Genomic DNA, 23037 nt, shown 5'->3' on the forward strand with positions numbered 1-23037 from the left:
TGGTCAAAGTGTCCTGAAGGTATTTGGGTGAACAGAGCTCCAGTTTTTCTCGGAAGAATTCCTTGAACTCACTCCACTGGTGAAGGGTGATGTCCTCATCCATGGAAAAGTGGACAGCCAAACTGCTGATTGCTGCATCTCAATGGAAAGTTAGACACTCTTGATTGACTGTTGACAAGTTCAAAACTGATAGATTGTCAACCAGGGTGGAGTTCTCCATTCTTTCTTCCATGTTTGTTGTTAAGTTGTCAATGAAATTGTTCCTGGCAGCTTGGATTGCATGTAGATTGTCCTCTTTGATTTCAATTCCTAAGTTCTCAGCTGCAGATGCAGCTCGGCTTGTAAAAGGGGCATCTTTCTTCTTCATCTTCCTCAAAGTTCTAATGGTGGCCGACACCCTGGGTTCAATCATGGATAAATCGACATCTTCCCTCTCGAAAGTTCTTGTCAAAGAGGCTAGAGATGTACACACGTCACACAACAGGTGGATAAAGTACAGCTTCTCATATGTCTTCGTGGCCCTGAGGAGGGGGCTTGCTGGGGTTCCCTTGCTATCCCTAATGCTCTTGTCCCTGCCAGATGCAACTGCATTTTCAAGGTCCAAAATGATCGGTATGTAGAGCTTCCTTACAGTTTGGACTGCAGCTTCATGACTGAGCCAACGGGTGTGAACAGCCTTCTTTACAGTCAAATTGTTCTTGCATTTAAACTCTCCAGTTTCCCTCAGCAAATTCTGGATGGCATTGAGGCTCTCGGAACGTACAGTGCTGTAATGATAATACTTGAAGAGGCTTGTTAGCAGCTCATCTGTGTTGCTCATGATGGTGATTGAGTTGAAGGCTTTCGACACAGCAAGCTGTAACCGATGGTTTAGGCAGTGGAGGTGGATAACACTTGCGCTGTCCCTTTTAAGATGTGCGATGACTCCATTTTTCTTTCCAACCATAACTGCAGGCCCATCACTAGCAAATGATGTCATCTTGTCAATAGGTATGCTTGCAGAGTCCAATGCTTCTTCATGGCTTCATATATGGTTTGTGCTGTACCATTTTCAAGTTGCACATCTTGTAGGAATGCTAGCTTTGATGATCCACTGTCCACATACTTGCAAACTAAGGCTAAATGTTTTCTCGCGCTGACATCTGTGTATTCATCAATCATCAATCCATACGACCCACTCCTTTGAATTTCTTTGTTCACTTTTTTCTCCGCTACTTCAGCCTGGCATTCAAAGAATTCTGTAGCTGTGGCAGCACTTCTGTACGTGGCATTTTTGGTCTGGGGCAAACACTGAAGATTAGTGGCTCCAAGGTCAATGCAAAACTTCATCAACGGTTCATAAAGGGAGGGGTATGGCAAGTTATGCTCAATTAGGAAATACAGGACTTTTTGGGCATCCTTTCAAGTGGTTGAAACCATGCAGTAGTGTAAGGAGGAAGTGCCAGGATGTAAATTCCATTTGCTTCGGCCTTCTGCAGAAGACCAGGACCTCATGACTTCGATGGGAATCGTGGATCAGCAGCTGAGGACGATGAGGCCCACAGTATTTGAGAAAAACCTCCTCAAACCACTGCTCCGAACGAGCATCAGTCATCCAGGCCTTTTTTCTGGAATGTCCAGACAGTATTGGGAGGACCATCAGCTGTTGAAAAAGACTCGAGACTTCGTCTCGTCTTCCCTTTAACAACAACCATGGGAGGCATCCGTACGCTTCGTGGCCAAAATAAAAAAAGGCTTAGCTCCCCCCCCCCCCTTTTTTTTTTTGCAACGTTAGACCTACAAGTGAAACACTTTTTCTCTCAGGAAAGATAATTGTTCCTGAAAAGATGGAAACATTGAGAAGTTGGAGTCAAATGTATATTAGCCCCCCCCCCCCCCCCCCCCCCCCATATTTAGGATTTTCATGACTTTGGGATTATTTTTTTTTGGATTGTCAAGATTTCTGAGGATTAGTCTAGCCCCCCTATCAATTTGCTTCCGACGCCACTGTATCGCGCTGTATCTCGCCAAAATTTTCATATGATTGGTCTCAAATACCTACAATGTTGCTTTTTCATAATCTCATATTACCACATTAACTGTTTTTGCAACGAAATCGCTGCCACTTTTAACATCCCGTTTGAAAATTCGCCGTTTATGGTCGCCTTGTTAATGATAAAATCCGAGACATTCTGAGTGCGCTTTCCGACAAATGGCAGGCAAATTCAAACGCGTATTTTAACAAAATGCCTTGGTACGACTCGTTAAATGGTTATTTTGTAAACTAAGCTACATATGCATGTTCAAAAAAGGTTTGTAATGTATAAAAATGTATTTTTCCTCTGCAGGTTATAATACCCCCCGCAAACGAAGTTTAGGGGGGTATATAGGAATCACCTTGTCCGTCCGTCCGTCTGTCTGTTCAATTCCTGTCCGGTCCATATCTTTCTTATGAAGAAACATTGGAAGTTCTTTCTTCACACAAAGATTGCTTAAGACCTAAGGGTGTGTCATAACCTTGACTCAAGATCATTTGGGCAAGGTCAAGGTTACTGGCAGAAAATGTGCAAAATTCGTGTCTGGTCCATATCTTTCTTATGGAGAAACATTGGAAGTTCTCAGTTCACACAAAGATTGCTTATGACCTAAGGGTGTGTCACGACCATGACCCAAGGCATTTGGGCAAGGCCAAGGTCACTGGCAGAAAAGTGCAAAATTCATGTCCAGTCCGTATCTTTCTAATGGACAAATATTGGAAGTTCTTAATTCACATCAAGATTGCTTATAACCTGAGGGTGTGTCATGACCTTGACCCAAGGTCAATTTAGGAAGTTTAAGGTCATTGTTGAAAAAAAAATAGGGCTCAGTATACCAATAATTCAAAACGTTTATATTAAATGGCTGCTTGACATGTGGAATTTTGTTTGATTCGAGTCATGTTTGTTAACATAAGGATGCAAATGCCCTCATGCATTAACAGTTCACTTAAACTAAAATGGAATTTAAAGAATAGAAATTGGTCTGTGTACTCATATTATCATTAACAGTTTTATAAAATAGAGCAGTTGTTATTATAGAAAATAGACAGTGAATTAGATTCATCCAAAATTTTCTATCATAGAAAAAAATACATGAGTTATGATTTTTTCTTAGCGGGGGGTATCAATTGTGAGCTTGCTCACAGTACCTCTAGTTTTTAACAGACTTAAAATCAACGCGAAGCTTATCCGCTTCGCGGCTGCTACATTGCAAGTATATGGGACGAATTCTTACTGTGACCTGAGCATAGCCTGGTCACGGTAACCTGGGGGGCTAGGGGGGGGGGGGCTTAGCCCCCCCTTTTTTTTGCAAAGTTATACCTAACCGTGATAGAGGGTTCAGCCCCCCACTTTTTTCGCAGGAAAGATTATTGTTCCTAAATTTACCTTGAAAGATTGAGGTGTTGGATTCAGAAAGATTGAGAAGTTGGATTCAGAAGCATACTAGCGCCCCCCCCCCCCCCCTTTTGGGTAAGTAAGGTTTTTTTTCTTTTGAAAATATAGGTATAGATTTCCATGATTTTGGGAATTATTTTTTCTCCATATTCAAGTCTGAGGATTAGTCTAGCCTCCCCACTTTCAATTTGCTTCCGACGCCAGTTAGGATTATTCTTTCTAATGCCAGTATAACCATAAGTAAAAGTGTATTAAATCAACAGTCTTCTTCCCTACCCCCATACGTATTTGAAAAAAAAATCTTCAATCTGATCCCGTTCTCCACCTAAATTGTGAAATTCATATTTCATAGGACAGGGGTTTAGGCCCTGGGGCGGGCCAATATAGTCATATAGTAAAAATGTACTAAAACTTCTTTAGTCTTATAAATTTTTGAGAAAACTAAATGCATAATATTGTCCACGACGTTCTCCGCCTAAATTATCAAATTCATTGTTCATGAAAAGGGGGTATATAGGCCTTAGGGCGGGGCCAATATGGCCATATTGAGAAAAAAATATATTAAATATTAAAGAAATCTTCTCTACTCCCATAAAACTAAATGAATGATACTGATGTCCATGAAGCCCATCTAACTTAATTGTGAAATAAATGGCCTTAAGGCGGGGCCAATATGACCACATAATAAACAGTCGTGGGAGATAAAGATATGCATTGTTATGTTCAAAATGCTTTGATGTTAAATTGCGAAAATCACTGCCCAGGCCATGGGACATAATTTGAAGCTTTTTTATCGGGGAGAGGGGGGTGTTAAAAATATCAATATAACCTTGAGGCCCCCCCCCCCCCCCGTGGGTCCAGGGCAAAGCCCTGGTGGGGGCCCATGGGGCAAAGCCCCCGGAAGCTCCTGACTTTTCGTGTATTTTGAAGGTAAAACCAGGCTCAAAATAGTGGTATTTTTTTTAGTTATGTACACTTTTAAAAGATGAAATAAGCATGCTTGTTTTAAACACAGTTTAATCGGTTTGTTATCAGAACCTGTCAACATGCATTAGGATCAGATGTTTATAGATGTTTATAGAGCAGCAGAATTACAGTCAGCATAGCACAGCTGGTGTATCAATGAGGTGTCACATTGAGTCCGGCATAATTATAAATAAAGTAAAACACAAAATGTTAACTTTTCTATGTAAAATCTATATTTGGGCTCCAGTGATACATGTACTTGGCCTTTTCTGTGCATTTGCTTGGGTTATGAAATTTGAGGTGACATAGCTAGTCTCATTGTGTAAAGGTTTTTTTTTTACATGATAAACCTTATTTTCTACAGATTTTGTAAGTGGATTCTTCTTTTGGTACGTATGTATAAATGTAATGTTGCAGTTTAAGAACAGGCTTTGGTACTTGGTCTTCAGAAATTTTGTTACGTTGTAAAATGGTCTTTCAAATTTTTTATTATCAGAACTCTTCAAACCTTTCTTAATGGGCTACCAGACTAGTACGGTTGTATGGGCATTTGAGATTTAGCTGCTTTGCATTATGTTAGGTGAATTTCGCAACACGTCTAAATTCATCTCGACCATGTAATTCCAAAATGAGGCAATTGAATCTTCGTTTTCAATGTTCCGATGTTTGTGTTTACGTCGTCTGCAAGTTAAGAGGTCCGAAGAAAATCGGAACGAAACGAATGTGCTTTCATAAAATTTTATAAATTTTAAATAAACAATGTAAACAAATAATTTTTGAAAGTAGTAACTCTCTCTTAAAAACCCAAGTATTTTCTACACCCTCCTCCATCTCTTCCTCGAAATCCAAACAAGAATTCATCATTTTGCAATTTGAATTCCATTATAAAAATTGTCATCTGCAAAACTAGCCTAAACTGGTTTTTTCTTGGGTTTTTTTGCAGTCCTACTATTCTGATATGAAATTTTAGTGATGGCCTTACATAACGAACATTATTCACAGGTTCGGAGATTTACCTCCCTCCAGTTTCAAGGCAATTTAGGTGAAAATTCGAATCCTTAAGAGAGTATTTACTTCTCTGCAAGAGCCCTCTTCTAATTTGGAATTTTTTGAAAAATTGATATACCGAAACAGGGGCAATGGTCGAATATTTCACGAAATAGTTTGACTTTCGAAAGGTAGGAAATGAATTTTGGATAATTTAAATTAGAGATTGGGATTTTCTTGAGTACGACTGTATAAAACTTCTGAGCCAAGTTGGTGTTTTATTTTTTTGTGTTAAATTGCATATTCCTGCCTTGAAAACTCTATATGATTTTGATGTTTCTGGCAATTTGTGCGTAAGCAACACCACTTCTTGTGCTAATCTTTCAATGAGAGCCTGGTTTACATATGAGGGAGACTTGCTTGTTTGACGGGAACGGTTAAAAAACGCAGTATGAAAGATGGAAATCCACTGCCGCTTGAATCTTTGGCTATTATGATGTTTATTTTCTACAGTAAGTATTAAAACTTTCAGCATTTACCACTTTAGCAAAACTTACTTTAAAAACTTAATGAATTTAGATGTGTTAATGTTGCATTATTACATAAATCATGCCGATTCGTACCAGTGTTTTTATAAATACATCTAACGAATTTCAAAATAATTTAATTTTACATTCAACACATTTAACTAAGAATCCGTTCTTTTCGTTTGCTAATTTACATTAAGAATAGACAATGGAAAACAATGTGAACAGTTGGAGACTGGTTTGTCTACCATCACTTACAATTTCCAGTATAATCCTTAAATTATGCAATGACATACTAGTTTATGAATTGAAATATAATATTATCGGCAAGTATTTGTATATTCAGATAAAATCTCTCTTGGAGTAAATTTGTAAATGTAGCAGCAATGGGCATGATGCTCTGTAGAACTGTTTGCCTTATATTACTTATATTCTCTGTATTAAAAAAAAAGCACTGATGAATGTATAGAAAGTTAAGAAGTAATTAATTGATTGGATTTTAACAAAACAGGCTCATTCATATAAGTATAGAAAAATGAGAATGTGTAGTCAACAAATACTAAGGTGACCTCCACACTATTATTGTTTCATATGATTATGAAAAAGAATATTTTATTGATAAGAATAAAGGAGAATCTAATCGGACAATTTATTGGGATGAAGAACAGGTAGACGTTGTAAAAAAGGCTTTGAACATATAACTCTTCATGGATTCTAAAGTGTGTGAATCTAAATCTGGCGGAAGTTGGAAATCTTATCCCAAAATACATAACGTCTAAAATTAAATTTGCTCTATTGCCTATGGGACACGACACTTTTCTTGAAAAAAAAATGTGTTTTCGATACACATGCAAACCAATTGGACAAAGAAAACATTCGTACAAAATTAAAAACGAAATAAGGGCATTATAATATTACATGTGTATATGTTAAAAAAATAAAATAATTATGAAGAAAAGGACCAAGGGAGAGCTGCTAAAGATGAAATTCATAAAAGAGTGCTGCAATATTACATTTACAATTCTAAATAGGAATTTTGAGGTCGTCATCAGATGAAACATCTCAGGCCTTACACCATGTTTCTCTAGCTAGTATCAGCCGTAGCACGACATGGTTCCTTGATCCTTATACGATAGTATGTAAAATGTATAAAATCTAAGGATGTAGTATATAAAATTACATATGTAATAATCATTATAGAAACAAAACATGAATGCTGTACATGCAACATTTTATTGACTTCAATGGAATTTACTTGCATTGAAAAAAATATGTATACCTAATTATATAACTTACTGCTAAAATTGACTACAATGAAATTTACTTGCATTGAAAAAATAATATATACCTAATTATATAACTTACTGCTAAAATTTTACTAACTTGATAGGATAATAAAGATTAAGCATTGTAAATTGATCATCAGAATATTCAAGGGTTGTTGCACTCCAGTCATGATCAAGGTCACCATCATCACAACTAATATTAAAGAAATTCATTCTGTCGTCTTAAATTGTTCCATATTGTCTTCATAAGCTATATTTCCTTGTGAGAAAACATCGAAATTTTTTTCTTTAGCCCGCCAACATCTGCTATAACAAAGATAGGACAATCATCTGATTCAAGAAATTAAAAAAAAGTCTATCCAAGATGTTTCCTCATCCTTGTATCGGTAAAAGATCTTCAGTTTAATAAATGTAAGAGAAGAGTTGTTTTGCTTAAATTTTCCTCTAATGCTCGAGTTGGGCCATATACAACAGTTACTCTTCCATTTTTACGACCTAATAAAACTTTCAGATTGAAAGGAATGATTTGAGCGAAATAGGGGTATGGATGAAACATGTAGCTCAAAAGAGACCTCTGCAAAAGGTCGTAAAGAGCACCAGTGGGTTGTTGCAAAAGAACTGGATGGTTTCTTTCAATCTCCCGACAAAGAAAACCATTTCTATTTTTCACAATCGCCGGAGGAAACGTTTTTGCTTGGGAAACTCCATTCTACAATTTTTAAAAATAAAGATTGAATTTTGGAGATGATGGACAATAATTTGAACAATGATGTGAATTAAATCGATTTGTTAAAAGTAAATGATCTCACTTTTTTGCTTGGGAAACTCCATTCTACAATTTTTGAAAAGAAAGATTGAAGTATTGAGATGATGGACAAATAACTTGAAAAATGATGTAAATTAAATCGATTTGTTAAAAGTAAATGATCTTGCATTTGAGGTTCTTGTGAACTACTGACATCCAATAAAAAATTTAAATAGTGGACTTTCTGTTTTCTGGAGGTAGAGGAGCAGTTCCTTTAAGAGAAGGTAGCAAGTTTTTTTGTTTGAACTACCACTCTCATCTTTACCAACATTGTTCTTTAGAAAGACCAGCCGTGGTAGCACTGTGAAGCACAAACTTGAAAAATTCTTGTCTTGTGAGTTTCTAGGGGCTGGCTTTGGACAGACTTTACCAAAAGGAGTCGATACCAATACAGAAACCATATCATTTTTTAAATATGACTGTCTTCGTAGGTTAAAATATTTGGGCAATCGTATGTGTGTGTTTTCTTGTAAAGTATTAAAAAAAATATTTTTATCAGTCAAATCTACTGATAAGTTTGTTGTTTGAAAAACATACATTGATGAAAGGCCGAAAGTGAAACTCTTCACAACTGCGTAATGAAAAATGAAGGCAGACACATACCTTCATTTGTTTATTTTTATATGGCATTAAATATTTCCATTCTTTTGCCCTTTGTCCCAAATATTAAATTGTTTCGCTTATGTTCCCCCCAAAATGCTACATTTTTGACGCACTGATTTGTCACCATTTTCAATGAGTTTTTTCTTCAAATTACTGTAAAATGATTGTCTTCAAGTATTTGTTTGATTATGTAAATGCTCTTTTTCACGGCATTTTGCGCATTATCACACTGTGGACAGCAAATTTGAAATAGGGATGTTTTGCAAATCTGTCATCATCATACCATAATAAACGCTCATCCCATTCAGTCATAGCTGTTAAAGAAATAAAATTCACCAGAACCATATGACAGAAAACGCAAGTGAAAAAAAGTTAATTCAGATACTAGAATATTGCCTCTTCTTCATGAAATATTCGTTGTTCTCCATTTGTTAATAGATAATTCCAATGATTTTCCCCCATAGTATAATGAACAATTTTTCAACTTTTTCGTTAACCTCGGTATTTGTATATGGTAATTGTTCGCCATAATGTGAAAATCCTTCAGATACGCTGTCAGTTTGTTCAGAAGATAATCCTTTTTCATAATTCTGGGTGGTGTTTGTCTTTAATCTGTAAAGTTGTTATGTATGATAATCCCCCATCTTCAGGAAGATGAAGTAATCTCTCAGAACTAATAACTTAGTCAATGTATGCAGGATTGTTAATCTTTAGTCATCGTAAGGCTTGGTTTTTAATACGGACACGAAATTTTCTGCATGTATCAGTTCTGCCCCTTTTTTAAGTTTGTTAATTTGTATTTCTGCAGGAAAATCTTGAAAAAAAAATTCTTGCAAGCGTGTTTATTTTTAGGAAATGTTTCCATGATTTAGCGCATGGACATTAATTCAAGGGGAGTCTACTGACCAGTTTCTGTTCAGTGATTGTAAGATTATTGAATTCCTTCGGTAATTTACCTGAATTTATATTGTTAGAAGAATAAAATAACTTCTTGTTGTGTTTGTCATTAAAACAACGGATACAGATGTCATTCGTAGACATTTCTGGTCTTTTCTCCTTGCGAACAGTACAAAATTAAAGATGTAAGACATTTGTTGAAGTTCAAAAGCTCTGATTGAATCGATTTCAGTGTGTTATTTTGCGGTCAATTTTTTTTTGTAGTTTAGATCTTCTTGACTTGTATCCTCAATAAGTTTCATTTTCTGCGGGCATTTCTTAATAGATGCCATATTTTCTACATTGATCTTAGGGGTTTTTCTCTTTTTTAGGCGCAAATGGTGCAGGGTTTTTTTTCCCATTAAAATAGATGGTGATTTTTTGTTGAATTTCTTTTTCTTGCGTTCTACTCCCGGTTGGTAGTAAGCGAACTTGTGGATTTTTCACTAAGGTAAAATAACATTACTTGATGGTTAATAAATGAACAAGTCGGGATTAAAAGTATGACAATAATTTATTCAGAAGGAAACAACTTAATGATCAGATGATATATTGTTGAAAATGTCACAAACTCCCCCAGTCAAAATCCTCTCACATCCAATAAAAAAAAATCCTACATATACAAATGATTAAAATAGCTACTTGTACTCAAATGTCTAATAATTCTCTTGCCCATTTTCCAAATGATGGGTCTCGCGTTTTCCATCATTATGTAATAATCCTAAATAGAACATCCCACTTTACATATGGGCTTCTAATAAGGGCTTGAGTATCACACAGAGGTATCTCAGTTCCTATAAATATATAACTTAATTATAATCTTTAAAAGAAATATACCCCACTAGCCTGGGTTACATCGGCCATCCCAGCAGTGGGTATATAGGCTTTCACAAAGATACGATGTTGCCCTAAGACTAATAATTGTGGGTCTCCCAATTCAAAAATGTTGCGATGTGTCCCTTGGACTGATAAATAGGCGTATGATTAATAAGCAGACGATGCTGAGTATACAATGTATATACCATTTCGTACCTCTAGGTTAACCCAAATTAGCCAATAGATGAACAGAAACGACCCTACGCTACTTCCGGAATAAACAGACCGGGGAAAGTATTTTCTTTTGTTCATCACTTGTGGTATGATATTTCATAGTAAGAGCTCTCATATACTTTAAGGTCTATACGGACCGAAAGTGTTACACAATTGAATGGCAGACGGATTTACTTAAATCAATGTTACAAATTATTTTTGTAAAAGCGCGAAAAAAAGTATAGCTATTAAGGATGAAGAACAGTTATCTTCCAAATCATTTTAATAAATTACACTTAAATGTATATTGTGTTCATACACAGGGAAAAGTGGCTCGCATTATATCCTTTTCGGATGAAAATCAGACGAAAAGTTTCTCGTGCGAATATCACGCGAATATGTTTGCATGATATTCGCATAAAAATTGTACAATTTTTATGCGAATTATTTTTCGTATTTTTTTATGCGATTAGATATTTGTGTCAAATTCATATAAAGTATATGCGAATTTCACCTGAATATTATATGATATGCATACAAAAAAGTAAATGACAAATCAAGACATTCACTTTCAATTTCATTCGTCAACTATTTTTCAATTAATCCATTGAATTGATAAAACCGTATAATTGTCCTTATCTTTCAATAATTTAATTTCATACAAATTGAAGCTTTTGATTGGATTAGCCAGTCACATGACAGTGTTTTATATCGTATAAAGAATGTTGCCTATGGGGCCACACCCCCTTGACAACAATGAGCCCGAACTACTTTTTTCATTACTTCCTCTTTACATTAGAGATCATGTAATACACATTATATACAATCTTAAACCTTGAAAAATAAATATCATTTTAAAAAATTGTTTGTATTGCTTATTTAAACAATTAAGTCAAAGTTTATACCAAATATATTATTGAGACACAATTTAGATTGAACTAGTTATTTGGTTTGTTTGTCGTCTGCTATAAACAACAAGGCAGATTTTGAGATGCTGGGTGTTGGGGAGACTGTAGAGATTATAGATATTGATGGGGACACACTGCACCAATCACTGGATGGTGAATTTGATTTTAAACTATGGCACGCCAAATTCACAAAAATGAGCAAAACATAGTTTCATAGTCGATAAACTAGGTTTATCGGCTGTTAACTATAGTTTACGGATCCTAAACTATAGTTACCGACGTTAATCGATATTTCACATCTGTAAACTAATTGTCTACGAATGCAAATCTATGTTTTTCTGTCTGGAAATACACGTTAACAATAGATTTTGCTGATAAATATAGATTCACATCTGTAAACTATAGTTGATAAATATAGTTTCACGATTGTGAAACTATATTTATCAGATAAACTATGTACAATTTGCAATCGTGGACTAAAGTTTAGAGTTGTTAATCATAGTTTCACAATTGTGAAACTATATTTATCAGATAAACTTATAACAATAGCAAATGATTGTTTTCAGTGTTTACTATAGTTAACAGATGTGAAACTATATTATCGCGTTAACTATAGTTGACAGACGTGAAATATAGATTAACGTCGTTAACTATAAGTTTTCGATCCGTAAACTATAGTTAACAGTCGATAAACCTAGTTTATCGACTGTGAAACTATGTTTAGCTCATTTTTGTGAATTTGTCTGATAAATGTAGTTTCACGATTTGTGAAACTATAATTAACAACTCTATACTATAGTTTACGATTGTAAATTATAATTAACAAATGTGAATCTATATTTATCAGCAAAATCTATTGTTAACGTTTTTTACAGACAGATAAACTATGATTATCATTCGTAAACTGTAGTTTACATTCGTGAAATATAGTTTCACAATTGTAAACTATAGTTAACGAATCGTTAACTATAGTATAGGATCCGTTAACTATAGTTAACAGCTGATAAACCTAGTTTATCGACTGTGAAACTATGTTTATCTCATTTTTGTGAATTTGTCTGATAAATGTAGTTTCACGATTTGTGAAACTATAATTAACAACTCTATACTATAGTTTACGATTGTAAATTATAATTAACAAATGTGAATCTATATTTATCAGCAAAATCTATTGTTAACGTTTTTTACAGACAGATAAACTATGATTATCATTCGTAAACTATAGTTTACATTCGTGAAATATAGTTTCACAATTGTAAACTATAGTTAACGAATCGTTAACTATAGTATAGGATCCGTAAACTATAGTTAACAGCTGATAAACCTAGTTTATCGACTGTGAAACTATGTTTAGCTCATTTTTGTGAATTTGGCGTGCCATATTCAACATCAATAAATGAAGCAGAGGAGGAGCTTGAGAGGATTTAAGCCCTATAAAAACAGAAGAAACAATACTGCAAGAGCCATCCTATAGCAAGAGAATTAAATCTGTCAGTGATGCCGAAATTAAGGATCTTAAAGAAAGAAGACAGTCAAAAGCCACAAAATCTTACACTAAGTGGGAATTAAATTTGTATGATTTAAATATTCAATGAAGTGCTCAAATTAAAAAGATCATGTCATCATCAGTTATATCCAGATTGGGACTTGAACCCAAATTCCCCACACAAATTGCATGGTTGCTTTAACATTAAGCTATCTGGATTTATATAAATAAGCAAGATAAATGATTTGATGTGTTCAAAACAAAAAATTTGAATTTTTATTACAGAATGGAGTATTGAGGCTCTTGGGCAACCAACCAACTTTCATTCAATTTCTGCACCTGAGCTCAATAGCCATCTTGAAAAGTTCTATGCAGAGGCTGCACCAAGGCCAAATGAAAAAAGATCTCAATCTATGACCAAACAACTAGCGTCCGAATATCATAAGGTCAGCATTAAACCGTCACATTCATGATATTGGACGACAATTTGATAATGTACGTGACCGAGAATTTAGAGAAAGTAACAATGTTTTAGATGGAAAACTAAAGAAAAGCATACAAGATGGCCTCTCACGACCAACCATAAAACAAAAGAAATTATTCTCAAACAGGACCTAGACATTTCTGCCTATGTTTTCGGGGAACCAACACCAATCTCTTTAAGATTCCGAATCTGGTCACTTATTGCAATTCAATTTATCAGCAGGGGGTTAGAATTCCATGAACAACTAAAAAGTGATTCGTTTGAATTTCATGTTGATGAAAATAAACAGGAATATGTTGCTTTTTCACATGAAACGAAACAGAAAAATTGGCAAGGAGGAATTGATGCAAATAAAAACCCAAAACAGAAAAGAATGTACGAGGTACCTTCTGCTGGAGCAAAATGTCCAGTCGCCTCTTTGAAACTCTACCTCTCGAAGTTGGACCCTAAGGCAATACTTTTATTTAACAGATGTTCAAAGGAAGCGCTTAAATCTCCAACAACTGAGGAAATTTGGTACACAGATGTTCCGATCAAAAAATACCAATTCACGCGGTTCATGGCCGACATTTGTAAAAATGTAAAATGCAGCAAAACGTACAGTGCACATAGCCTACGTGCAACCTCAATCAAAGGAATGAACGACGCAGGTTATATCGTATAAAACTAATAAATTTTATATTAACTCACATTTACACATATTTTGAATCATCATCAATTTGATTTGAATAAACAGTTTGAATATATGATCTGATATTTAACACTCATTTATACTGATTCAACTATTGTGGATATCCAAATATAAGACATGTCCATAGTAAAAATAAAAAATAAAAATTTTTGCTGTGTAAGAAGATTTTAGGAAGTTGTATTTTATAGATAATATTTATGATTTTATTGAGAATTAAAACCGATTCAGAATTAGCTAGATCAATGACATACAAAAGTTATGTACTCTAATGTTAAACACCTCAATAGTTTTGACATGAATGCTTGATTTTCTTACTTTGTACGTACTTTCCATTATTTTGCATTCAATTTACATCCATGTTTGTAAATGTAAAGATAAACATACTTATCTTAATTCCAAAACATAGTTCTCACCTCTTTCGTCTCTTGCTCAACACAAACATTTAAAAACCCTTCTTTCACACGACATCCCTCACTCAAATAGTCATGCACTAAACTCAAAATTCTGAGAGCATTTGATACGGGTACCAGAAGAAATTCTTGTGAAATAGTAACTCTCTCCAGTATTGTCTCGGCTATTCTAGCGTTGTTCTCTAGCTCCACCTTCTGAATCTGTGCTAGTCGAATTCGAGCACCTTCTATAGTGGACATGATCCATTCCTCTTGAAATATGCCAACCTCTTTCTACAAGTTTTCTTTAAACATTAAATATACATATTAATTCATAAACAATAAGCAACTGACAGTATGGCTAACAATTAAGATTTCTATGTAAATATACAAAAAAGCAAAATCAACACTTTACTGGAAGACAACATACAATTTGATCAAAAATTAATCCCTTGCGTACTACATGGCATGTCTTAACAAAGAGTATGTTGAAATTTCAAGCTGCCATTAATAATTGTTGAGAAATCTGTAACAATGTCAAAATTGTTGTATCCTTAGGAACCGTATTGTCGTCAACATTGATCAAAACTGGCGTTCCTTTGTTGGCCATCTGATCTGCTTTCGTTCTAAGTGAGTGAAACTTGCTCCTTTTTGACCCATGTGAATTTATATTCCTTGATATGCATGTAGATGACAGCATTTGTACAGTGTCATCATCTACAGTCTCCAATACCAGTGACCCACTCTCTCTGTTAATGGATTTTCTAAGCTTCATGAAACTGGATGTATCCTCAGATGATGACATGCCCCAAAATCCTCTTACTTCTTGGGAGCTGAATGTTTTCTGCACTAAGTCTGATGCTTGCAACCTTTAAGATTAATTTATGTAAATTTTGATCATTTACAGAAGTTGACAAAGTCATTAAAAAAGAATGTAATGTTGATTCCATAAAGCCCACATCTTGCTTAAATATTTTATGAAAAGGAATTTTTAATATAAAAAATTCAATAGCTGACGGAAAAGAATGTACATAGAAAATCTGTATAATGCTTCAAGAAATGCAAGTACAAACATATTCTCACCATTCTTCTCCATTTCGGAAAAAAACCACCTTTCAGGATGTGGTTCAAGACCTCCATTTCCGCAAAAGCAATGGCAGTATCCCTGCTTCTGGCATGTGAATTCTGGGTAAACAGCTGATCGCGAATGCGACCATGCATTTTTTCAAAAGTATCTTCCTTGTATGCATCCATCGGACCATGGTCCAGTATGTCATCTACCTAAAAATAAGCATGCACATACATGTATTTTGCCTATACAATTATATAAGTTTTTACCTACCAGGATACAGGCGACAGGAGAGGTCTGTAAAGGAACATTTTTGTGTTTGCAAACATTAATCATAAATGAAAATGGTGCGGTGGCAAGTGTCTGAGGAATCAGGGATTATCAGTACATTAATTCAATGGAGCCATTTTTTTTGTAAAAAGAGACATTCAGGCTTTCATTTGTCAATTTTTTATATTATTCAGTTTCATTTATATTGCATAGTTTTTCCTGACATATAATTATGGAAGCAAAGAAGAAGGTGTTAAACCATATTTAAACTTAATTCATGAACAGAAAGATGCGTCTTGACCCTCTGCTGCAGGTGAGGAAAATAATTCCTGATTCCAACCAAGTGGATATCGATTCGGTCCTTTAGACTGTCCAAAGAATCACTGAACTCCGTTTTGCATGTAAGGATTTTACTGATTTGTCAATAAAACGAAAAGTTCATAAGGAACACTATTTTTTTTCTTGAATCAATTTTTTTTTATAGATTGTTCCTATTTGAAAACTCATTTAGTGCGAACTGTTTCACTTAATTTCTTAATTAGCTTAAGCTTACATGAAGAGGTGCAATCTGAAGCTATAAAAGAATCCACACATATCATATCTAAAATAAACACTAGCGATACCCCTGATTTAATGTGAATATACAATATAAACAAAGTTGCCATTCAACTGGTTAAAAGGAATCCAACATTAAAAACTATGTGTTCTTACATATGTTTTATATCTTTTCCTCTTTTCTTTTTCTTGGCGACTGTCTATGTAAATAATTGTCTCCCTTGATATTTTGGTCCCAAATGCACTTGGTCACAGGACTCAGTCAGCATGCAAAGCTGTTCCTGCCTCATTTCGGGTAACTCTTGAATGCAGACTTTCAGTAGATGTTTTCCAATCCCAAAGTATTAATAACCAATGAAGTATTCCCACTGGAATATTTCTAGATTAAAATCACAATAAAAAATGAAGTAACAATGCAGCATCAGCTAGTGCATGCATGTACAAAAAAATTTCTATCCAATCAAATGCTGCGTTATTCCATGTGAAATGATTTTATGCAATCTAATATTGTCTGTATTGCAGATGAAACAGTCTCTAGAGAGATGGACGTCGCTAGAACAGAAGCACACAAGAAAGATCGAGGCTTTGAATGAAGAAGACTGAATATAACAACTTTGTTTCTTTTATATTTTTCAGTGTACAGTAAAACATGCTTATAACAAAGTGCTTCCTTATAAACATAATTTGTTAAATCCGCCAAGTTTATAACGTAAATTAAGTCACGGGGAATGAAAATCAGTTTGGTGTAAGCGTCAATTCATTCTAAGCGTATTCACTATAACAGTGTTTTACTGTATACATAACATTTATTTATCATTGCAATGAGGCAAGACAGTGAATAGAAATATACAGGAGAAGTGTCTGGTTATTTCTTAAATAACATTCAGAAATATCGTACAATATTTATGTAACAGTTTTCGCATGAAAATCATGTGAAATTGACATGATATTTGCATGAAATATAAGATATATATTTTTGCATGAGTATCGTGCGAAATTTTAATTGTATATTATTCGCATGAAAATTCATGCGTGATACCTTTTCGTCTCTTTCTCGTGCGAAGAATTTGCATGATTTTCATGCGAATTTCATATGAGATTCATGCGAGCCACTTTTGCCTGTGTATGTTTCATAGATTATACTCGACTGAATTATAATTTCAGTTACACGTTACAGTAAATCATATTTCATAAATAAGACCTTTTCAGTAAAGCTTAAGAAGCCTTACGATGCACTGTTTGTTACCTAAATCTGTGAAATACTTTGGTGAGGAGGGAGAAAATAAAATAAATAGAACTAAAACAAAAAGATTTTTCGTTGTAAACGGAAGACCTTAATAAAAGACCCCTCACCCCCACAACACATAATTCTGTATTCTTTGGGGGTTTCTTTTTCGAGGGAAGGAGGTTTCAAATCCTCAACAGCTGGATCTATATCTCCTGATGGTCATTTTATATTTGTTTGCAAATTCCGTCCAAATTGTGAGTTATGTTTATAAATTGTAACGCATTCCAGAATTTGGGCGCTTTACACGTGTGTCGGTAATGCTATCTGCCTTGGTTCAGCGTCGGCATAGTTATGAGATCACCGATCGTCTGCTTACATTCCAAATTTTAGAGGAAAGGATATAATACAAAGAATTATACTCCTCTAACAAAAGAGAAGAGAAGGAATGGAATCTAATAGTAAGTTTTGATTCTGTGTGTTCAACGTTATCGTTTGGTATATCCGTTCAGAGTATCTTTCCTTTTATTTTTATATTAATTGAGATAATGGCCATGCATTGAGTCTATGGTTTTCTTACAAGTTTCGCTCTTTCTGATTTTCTCTGCTTTTAAGTGTTCATTTATTTTTAAATATCCCCTTTGTTAAGACAGAATTTTGCTTCACGGAACGAACCTTAGCTTTTAGATAACATTGCATCAAGCGTTAATCGACGCTGACTTAACTTATGTTAAAGTTTAGGATGAAATCGTTAGATACTGATATACGATATCTAGGAACAAGCTGCTCTCTCTCTCTCTCTCTCTCTCTCTCTCTCTCTCTCTCTGATGTGTTTATAGGCAGGCATTATGTAGAAAAGTCGTGTTCAATAAGCTTGTATGTAAACAATTGCAACCGTAAATACTATTCTCTTTTGAGAAGTGGACAGGCATAGCCTACATCCTGTCCACTTCTCAAAAGAGAATACCGTAAATACATGTATCCACTCTGGCGAAGCTGATTCGCCCAAAACATTAATAAAGACCCATGCAATATTACTTTATAAATAATGATATAAAATTATACAATTTTATCATTAATATTCAACGAGTACAATTGCCAGTGGAAATTGTTGCAATCCATGGATAATTGAAATTGTCCCAATTTAAAGCGATTAAGGCTTGCCTCAGCTAACATTATATCAGTTTATTTATAACATGTTAGGTGTGGATTTAAAGACAAATTAATTTTAAAAATAAATGCAGAAAATCGTAAGGACGAACAAGAAACACGATTAAGAACTGCAAAATTATATTGATTATTCATGTATGTGACACCTAAGTAGGTTGCAACTTGCAACACTAAGTAGTTCAAATACAAAGACAAAATAAATCTTGCTTGCATATAAGGTTTAAAAGCTTATTACAAATCTGGACTTTTGAAAATTATTTACATCTAATGCATGAATTCATTTAAAAGTTAATAGACGTGCCAGTCTTTCCTATCTCATAAAGTTGTAACATTCATTGGACCACGTTTTCTTACCCAGTGGTCATTCTCTCAACAGAAGCTAGAATGACTATGTAAATTTGTTATTGAGAAAGACTCTTAACCGTTTCATTTACAGTGAAACTTTGTTTTCTCGAACTAGATGAGAGTGGTTAAAAACTTCCAGATACCCAAGTATTCGAAATATCAAGGGTGAATTACGTAAAGTATAAGTGGCTGGGACTTGCAAATCTCTTTGGCATATCTATTGCATTCGTGATATCGGTGTTCGAGATACTGAAGTTCAAGTGTATTATACTAGCAGGTTTTGGTAGCAAAATAAAATTCTCAAAAATACAGCTCATATTGCTTTAAGAAATATGCTACTGTAGTGGCATATGATCTTGTAAATTAGTTGTGAAACTAAATTCAATCCATTATTGAACTATGCTCTAAAACTTTTATCAGTCTTCGAAAACAAATCCAGTGTACACAGTCACTCATCCTACTATGTATAATGAATACTATATTAAATACTAACATTTCAGAATCCTCGACAATTTTATACGTGCGCAACAAAAACCAATCGACTTGCTATTCTAAAACTAAATACAAGATTCACCCGAATACTGTAGTATATTGAATTAGGTTCAAACAAGTTTAAAAGAAATTCAAATTCAGTATAGCATTTTCAAATCGATGAAAGTTGAATACTAGTACCACCTAAAAATCTAAAAGGTTTCTTTCAAATATGCAGAAATGGTTGATAATGAGAAGAGATTGAAAACAATTATTTTGAGGGACAGGTTTGGAACAATCCTTAAATGATGAAAGAACTGGACTTTTTTTGCATTCATTTCAGACCAGAAGGAGAACATAGTAATGACAGGGGGTTCTTTCACAACTAGTGATGACACAGACTCGGTTATCACCGCCCAACCCCGCAAAACGTCGCGTATGGAGACTGGAAGTCGAGCTAAAGCTATAGATGCAGGAAGGACAATTTTCGATGACGCACACTGTGAAAGAGACTGGGCCAATGGACTCTGTCAGTGTAAAGGTGACGACAAAAGGCACTGTAAGTCAATGTTAAGTGAATTCCAAACAAGTTCTGAAAGCTGGTCTGAAGATGAAATGTACTCATTCTTCGAGTTGATATTTAATTCAAGAAAATATATGTGACATCCTTTTGATGTATTCTATTAAAAAAATCCTTATTTTGCAATATAAATGCATACTGAAGTTACAATAGTTTGAGAGTAAGGCAAATTTCTTGGTATTATAAACACTGGTCTGGCTTAATATGCATTTGAATGGGTTTTACATCATTGCAAGATAATCAAAGTGTTTTTTTTTTTTAATTAAAACAACAAAAGTGGATTGTCATCATATATTTTGAAATTAACATAATAAAATGATAAAAAATGGAACAACAATGTCATCACTTTTATTCTGTATCTCCAGGTTGCTGTTACGTTTGTTGCTGGCCTTACCTAAAATACATAATAGCAACACGGTTAGGGGAAACCCCTTTTATGGCACTTATACCGTGTGCAGTGTTCGCCCTCAGAATCAAAGTCAGAACATTATTTGGTATCAAGGTAAGTCTTTATGTACAATTTTATTTTTTATTTATCTACACCTCTATTTACAAAATTTTAAAATCTTGTAAATATTTCCCCTTAATTTGAGATCGGCAGTTGAAATCTTTTGGTCATCAAAATATACTGAAAAAAAATAAATTTTACTTTCGTCATTTATCATATTTCAAAATGTTAATCATTTATAAAAAAAATTATTTATCAATATTATAGCAAATGGTAAGAAATCGGTGTGAATTGTGCAAAACTCAATGATTTACATGATCTATGCAATGGGAACGTTCTAGACAAAGAAATAACGAGTGATGTTTTAACAATCTGGTACAATATCCGTCTTTGTTTACATAGAATATTTGACTTTTGCATATACTGACGGCAAGTGCAGGGTCACGTCAGTGTAACGTGCGCCAAAAACACATATCTATGAACAACCATGCCGCATACACAAATCTATAAATAACCAAGCTCTAACTCCGACAAACAATAATCTTAAAGATAAGCAAAACGGTTATTTAATGGAAAAAAAAAAGTCAACGATGGTTAACATTGAGAAACATGACAGTCCAATCTTGGCTCGACTCGCATAGATGGACGCAGTTCAAGGGACGACAAACCGAGTTTACCTAGTTTCCTCATTGATAGCAAGTTCCTCAATCTCTGTCATCTTTGCAATCTGTGTGGGGCTCGTGCCTTGCGCGCGTTCTCTTGACCTCACGTGTTTTCCCCGTCACTTCACACGTAAACAAAAACAGCTGACTACTATCACAAACCAGTAACACCCACGTTTTGCTCGTATATTTCATACAAATTTACCAATTTCGCAGTCGATATTTCTCCATAAGTTCAGAAGGGTTTGCTCAACAAAACTGAAAATTTTATTTCTATCTAGATTTTCATTTTTAAATTCATGAATAATTTCAAACCAGACCACTTTGATTACACGGTTATAAAAAGAATTAAAGTTTCAGTATATATTTTCATTGTGATAGTCATCCATGGACATCATCTACAACTTTGATTTACTGGACATAAAACTTTGGACATAAAAAAATATATAGTTCCTATATTACTTTTATATAACTTTGTAGCAAGACTGCTTAACATATATTTAACGTGTTTATGTATGTATTTTTGACGATGTACAAAACATTGTCAACAGTTTTTTTCAGCTTATTATATTGTGATTTTTGCAGGGATCATTAGTAAAGGATTTCTTCACTTCTCTGTGTTGTGAACCATGCGCTGTATGTCAGATGAACAGAGAATTGGACCAGATAGGCATGTGATTTTGAATTTCCTCAACTGTCATATTTCATTTATCCTAATTGCATAGTTGTAATTTTCTTTCGATTTTATTTTATCAATGTTCATATGACATGTGCTTGCTCATATGTAGTGATATCCTTCTATCATTGGTTTCTAAGACATGCAATATTTCAGATCTACATTATTGTAACTGTTAAATATATGTTCATATTTTTTACATGCATCTTTTTGTGCTTAAATCGGTTATGTATTTTCAACTGTCAACAAACACATTATTATTATATAAAATACGTTTATACATATCATTGTACATGTTTTTTTAGAAGAAAAAAAATAAAAAATACTTGTTGCAGTAATAAATCTATTTATTACCAGTCAAGAGTATCAGTAATGAGAAATATTGAACAGAATAGATTTTGTCTTTGTATGAAAGCAAGGTTTTCATTTGGAAAAAGTTTGGTGGTTTTTTTTTAAATTCAAAATGTTTTGTCTTTAATTAATAAATCAATGATTTTATGGGTTTTTTTCTTATTTTTGCAATATTGCGTTAAATGTTGCAGTTTCATTAGTTTTCTGCATTAGTTTCATAAAAATTGATATAAACAATATCAGAATATATTTCTAATATCAAATGTTTTTTCTTATAAATCTTCGTAAAATTTTGGGTCATTCAAAGTGAATTTTTAACAAACTATTTTTACCAATTGCAATATATTTTCCGGTCTTTTAGCTATATTTTTATGGGAAGATGATGTACAAAAACTCTTTGTATGAAAAATTCGTGAATATTTCAAAGTTTAATGAGTAATTTCAGGAAATTACTTGATACAAGCATGATGGAAGAGAAGTATGTACATGTCAAATAGGCGAAAAAAAATGTGCAATTTTGGACCAAACAATTTAATTGAAGAAAAATTATTCAGTAAATGTGAACAAAAAATTCGAACTGATGATCTGTGCTTCACAAGCCCGATCTGAGTTATGACAATATTCAACCAAAACCATTGATACAAACAAATTAACAAAACATTTAAATCGCCATCTTGTGACGTAGTGTCTTAAAAAAATATAAAT

The 23037-nt window shown here is 34.0% G+C and overlaps 1 protein-coding gene and 1 pseudogene across 1 annotated transcript; one reads left to right on the plus strand and one right to left on the minus strand.

The window, feature by feature from the left end:
• Nucleotides 1-975: 975 nt before the first annotated feature.
• On the minus strand, nucleotides 976-17210 carry LOC128187485 (uncharacterized; annotated as a pseudogene).
• Nucleotides 17211-17854: 644 nt separating this feature from the next.
• LOC128189063 (placenta-specific gene 8 protein-like) lies at nucleotides 17855-22495 on the plus strand. The gene is made up of 4 exons (XM_052860493.1): nucleotides 17855-18090; nucleotides 19959-20174; nucleotides 20561-20697; nucleotides 21891-22495. The coding sequence occupies exons 1-4, from the start codon at nucleotides 18078-18080 to the stop codon at nucleotides 21981-21983; spliced, it is 459 nt and encodes a 152-aa protein (XP_052716453.1). The 5' UTR covers nucleotides 17855-18077; the 3' UTR covers nucleotides 21984-22495.
• The last annotated feature ends 542 nt before the right edge of the window (nucleotides 22496-23037 follow it).

The sequence above is a fragment of the Crassostrea angulata genome, chromosome 6, assembly GCF_025612915.1.
Source record: "Crassostrea angulata isolate pt1a10 chromosome 6, ASM2561291v2, whole genome shotgun sequence".
Classification (NCBI taxonomy): Eukaryota; Metazoa; Mollusca; class Bivalvia; order Ostreida; family Ostreidae; genus Magallana; species Magallana angulata.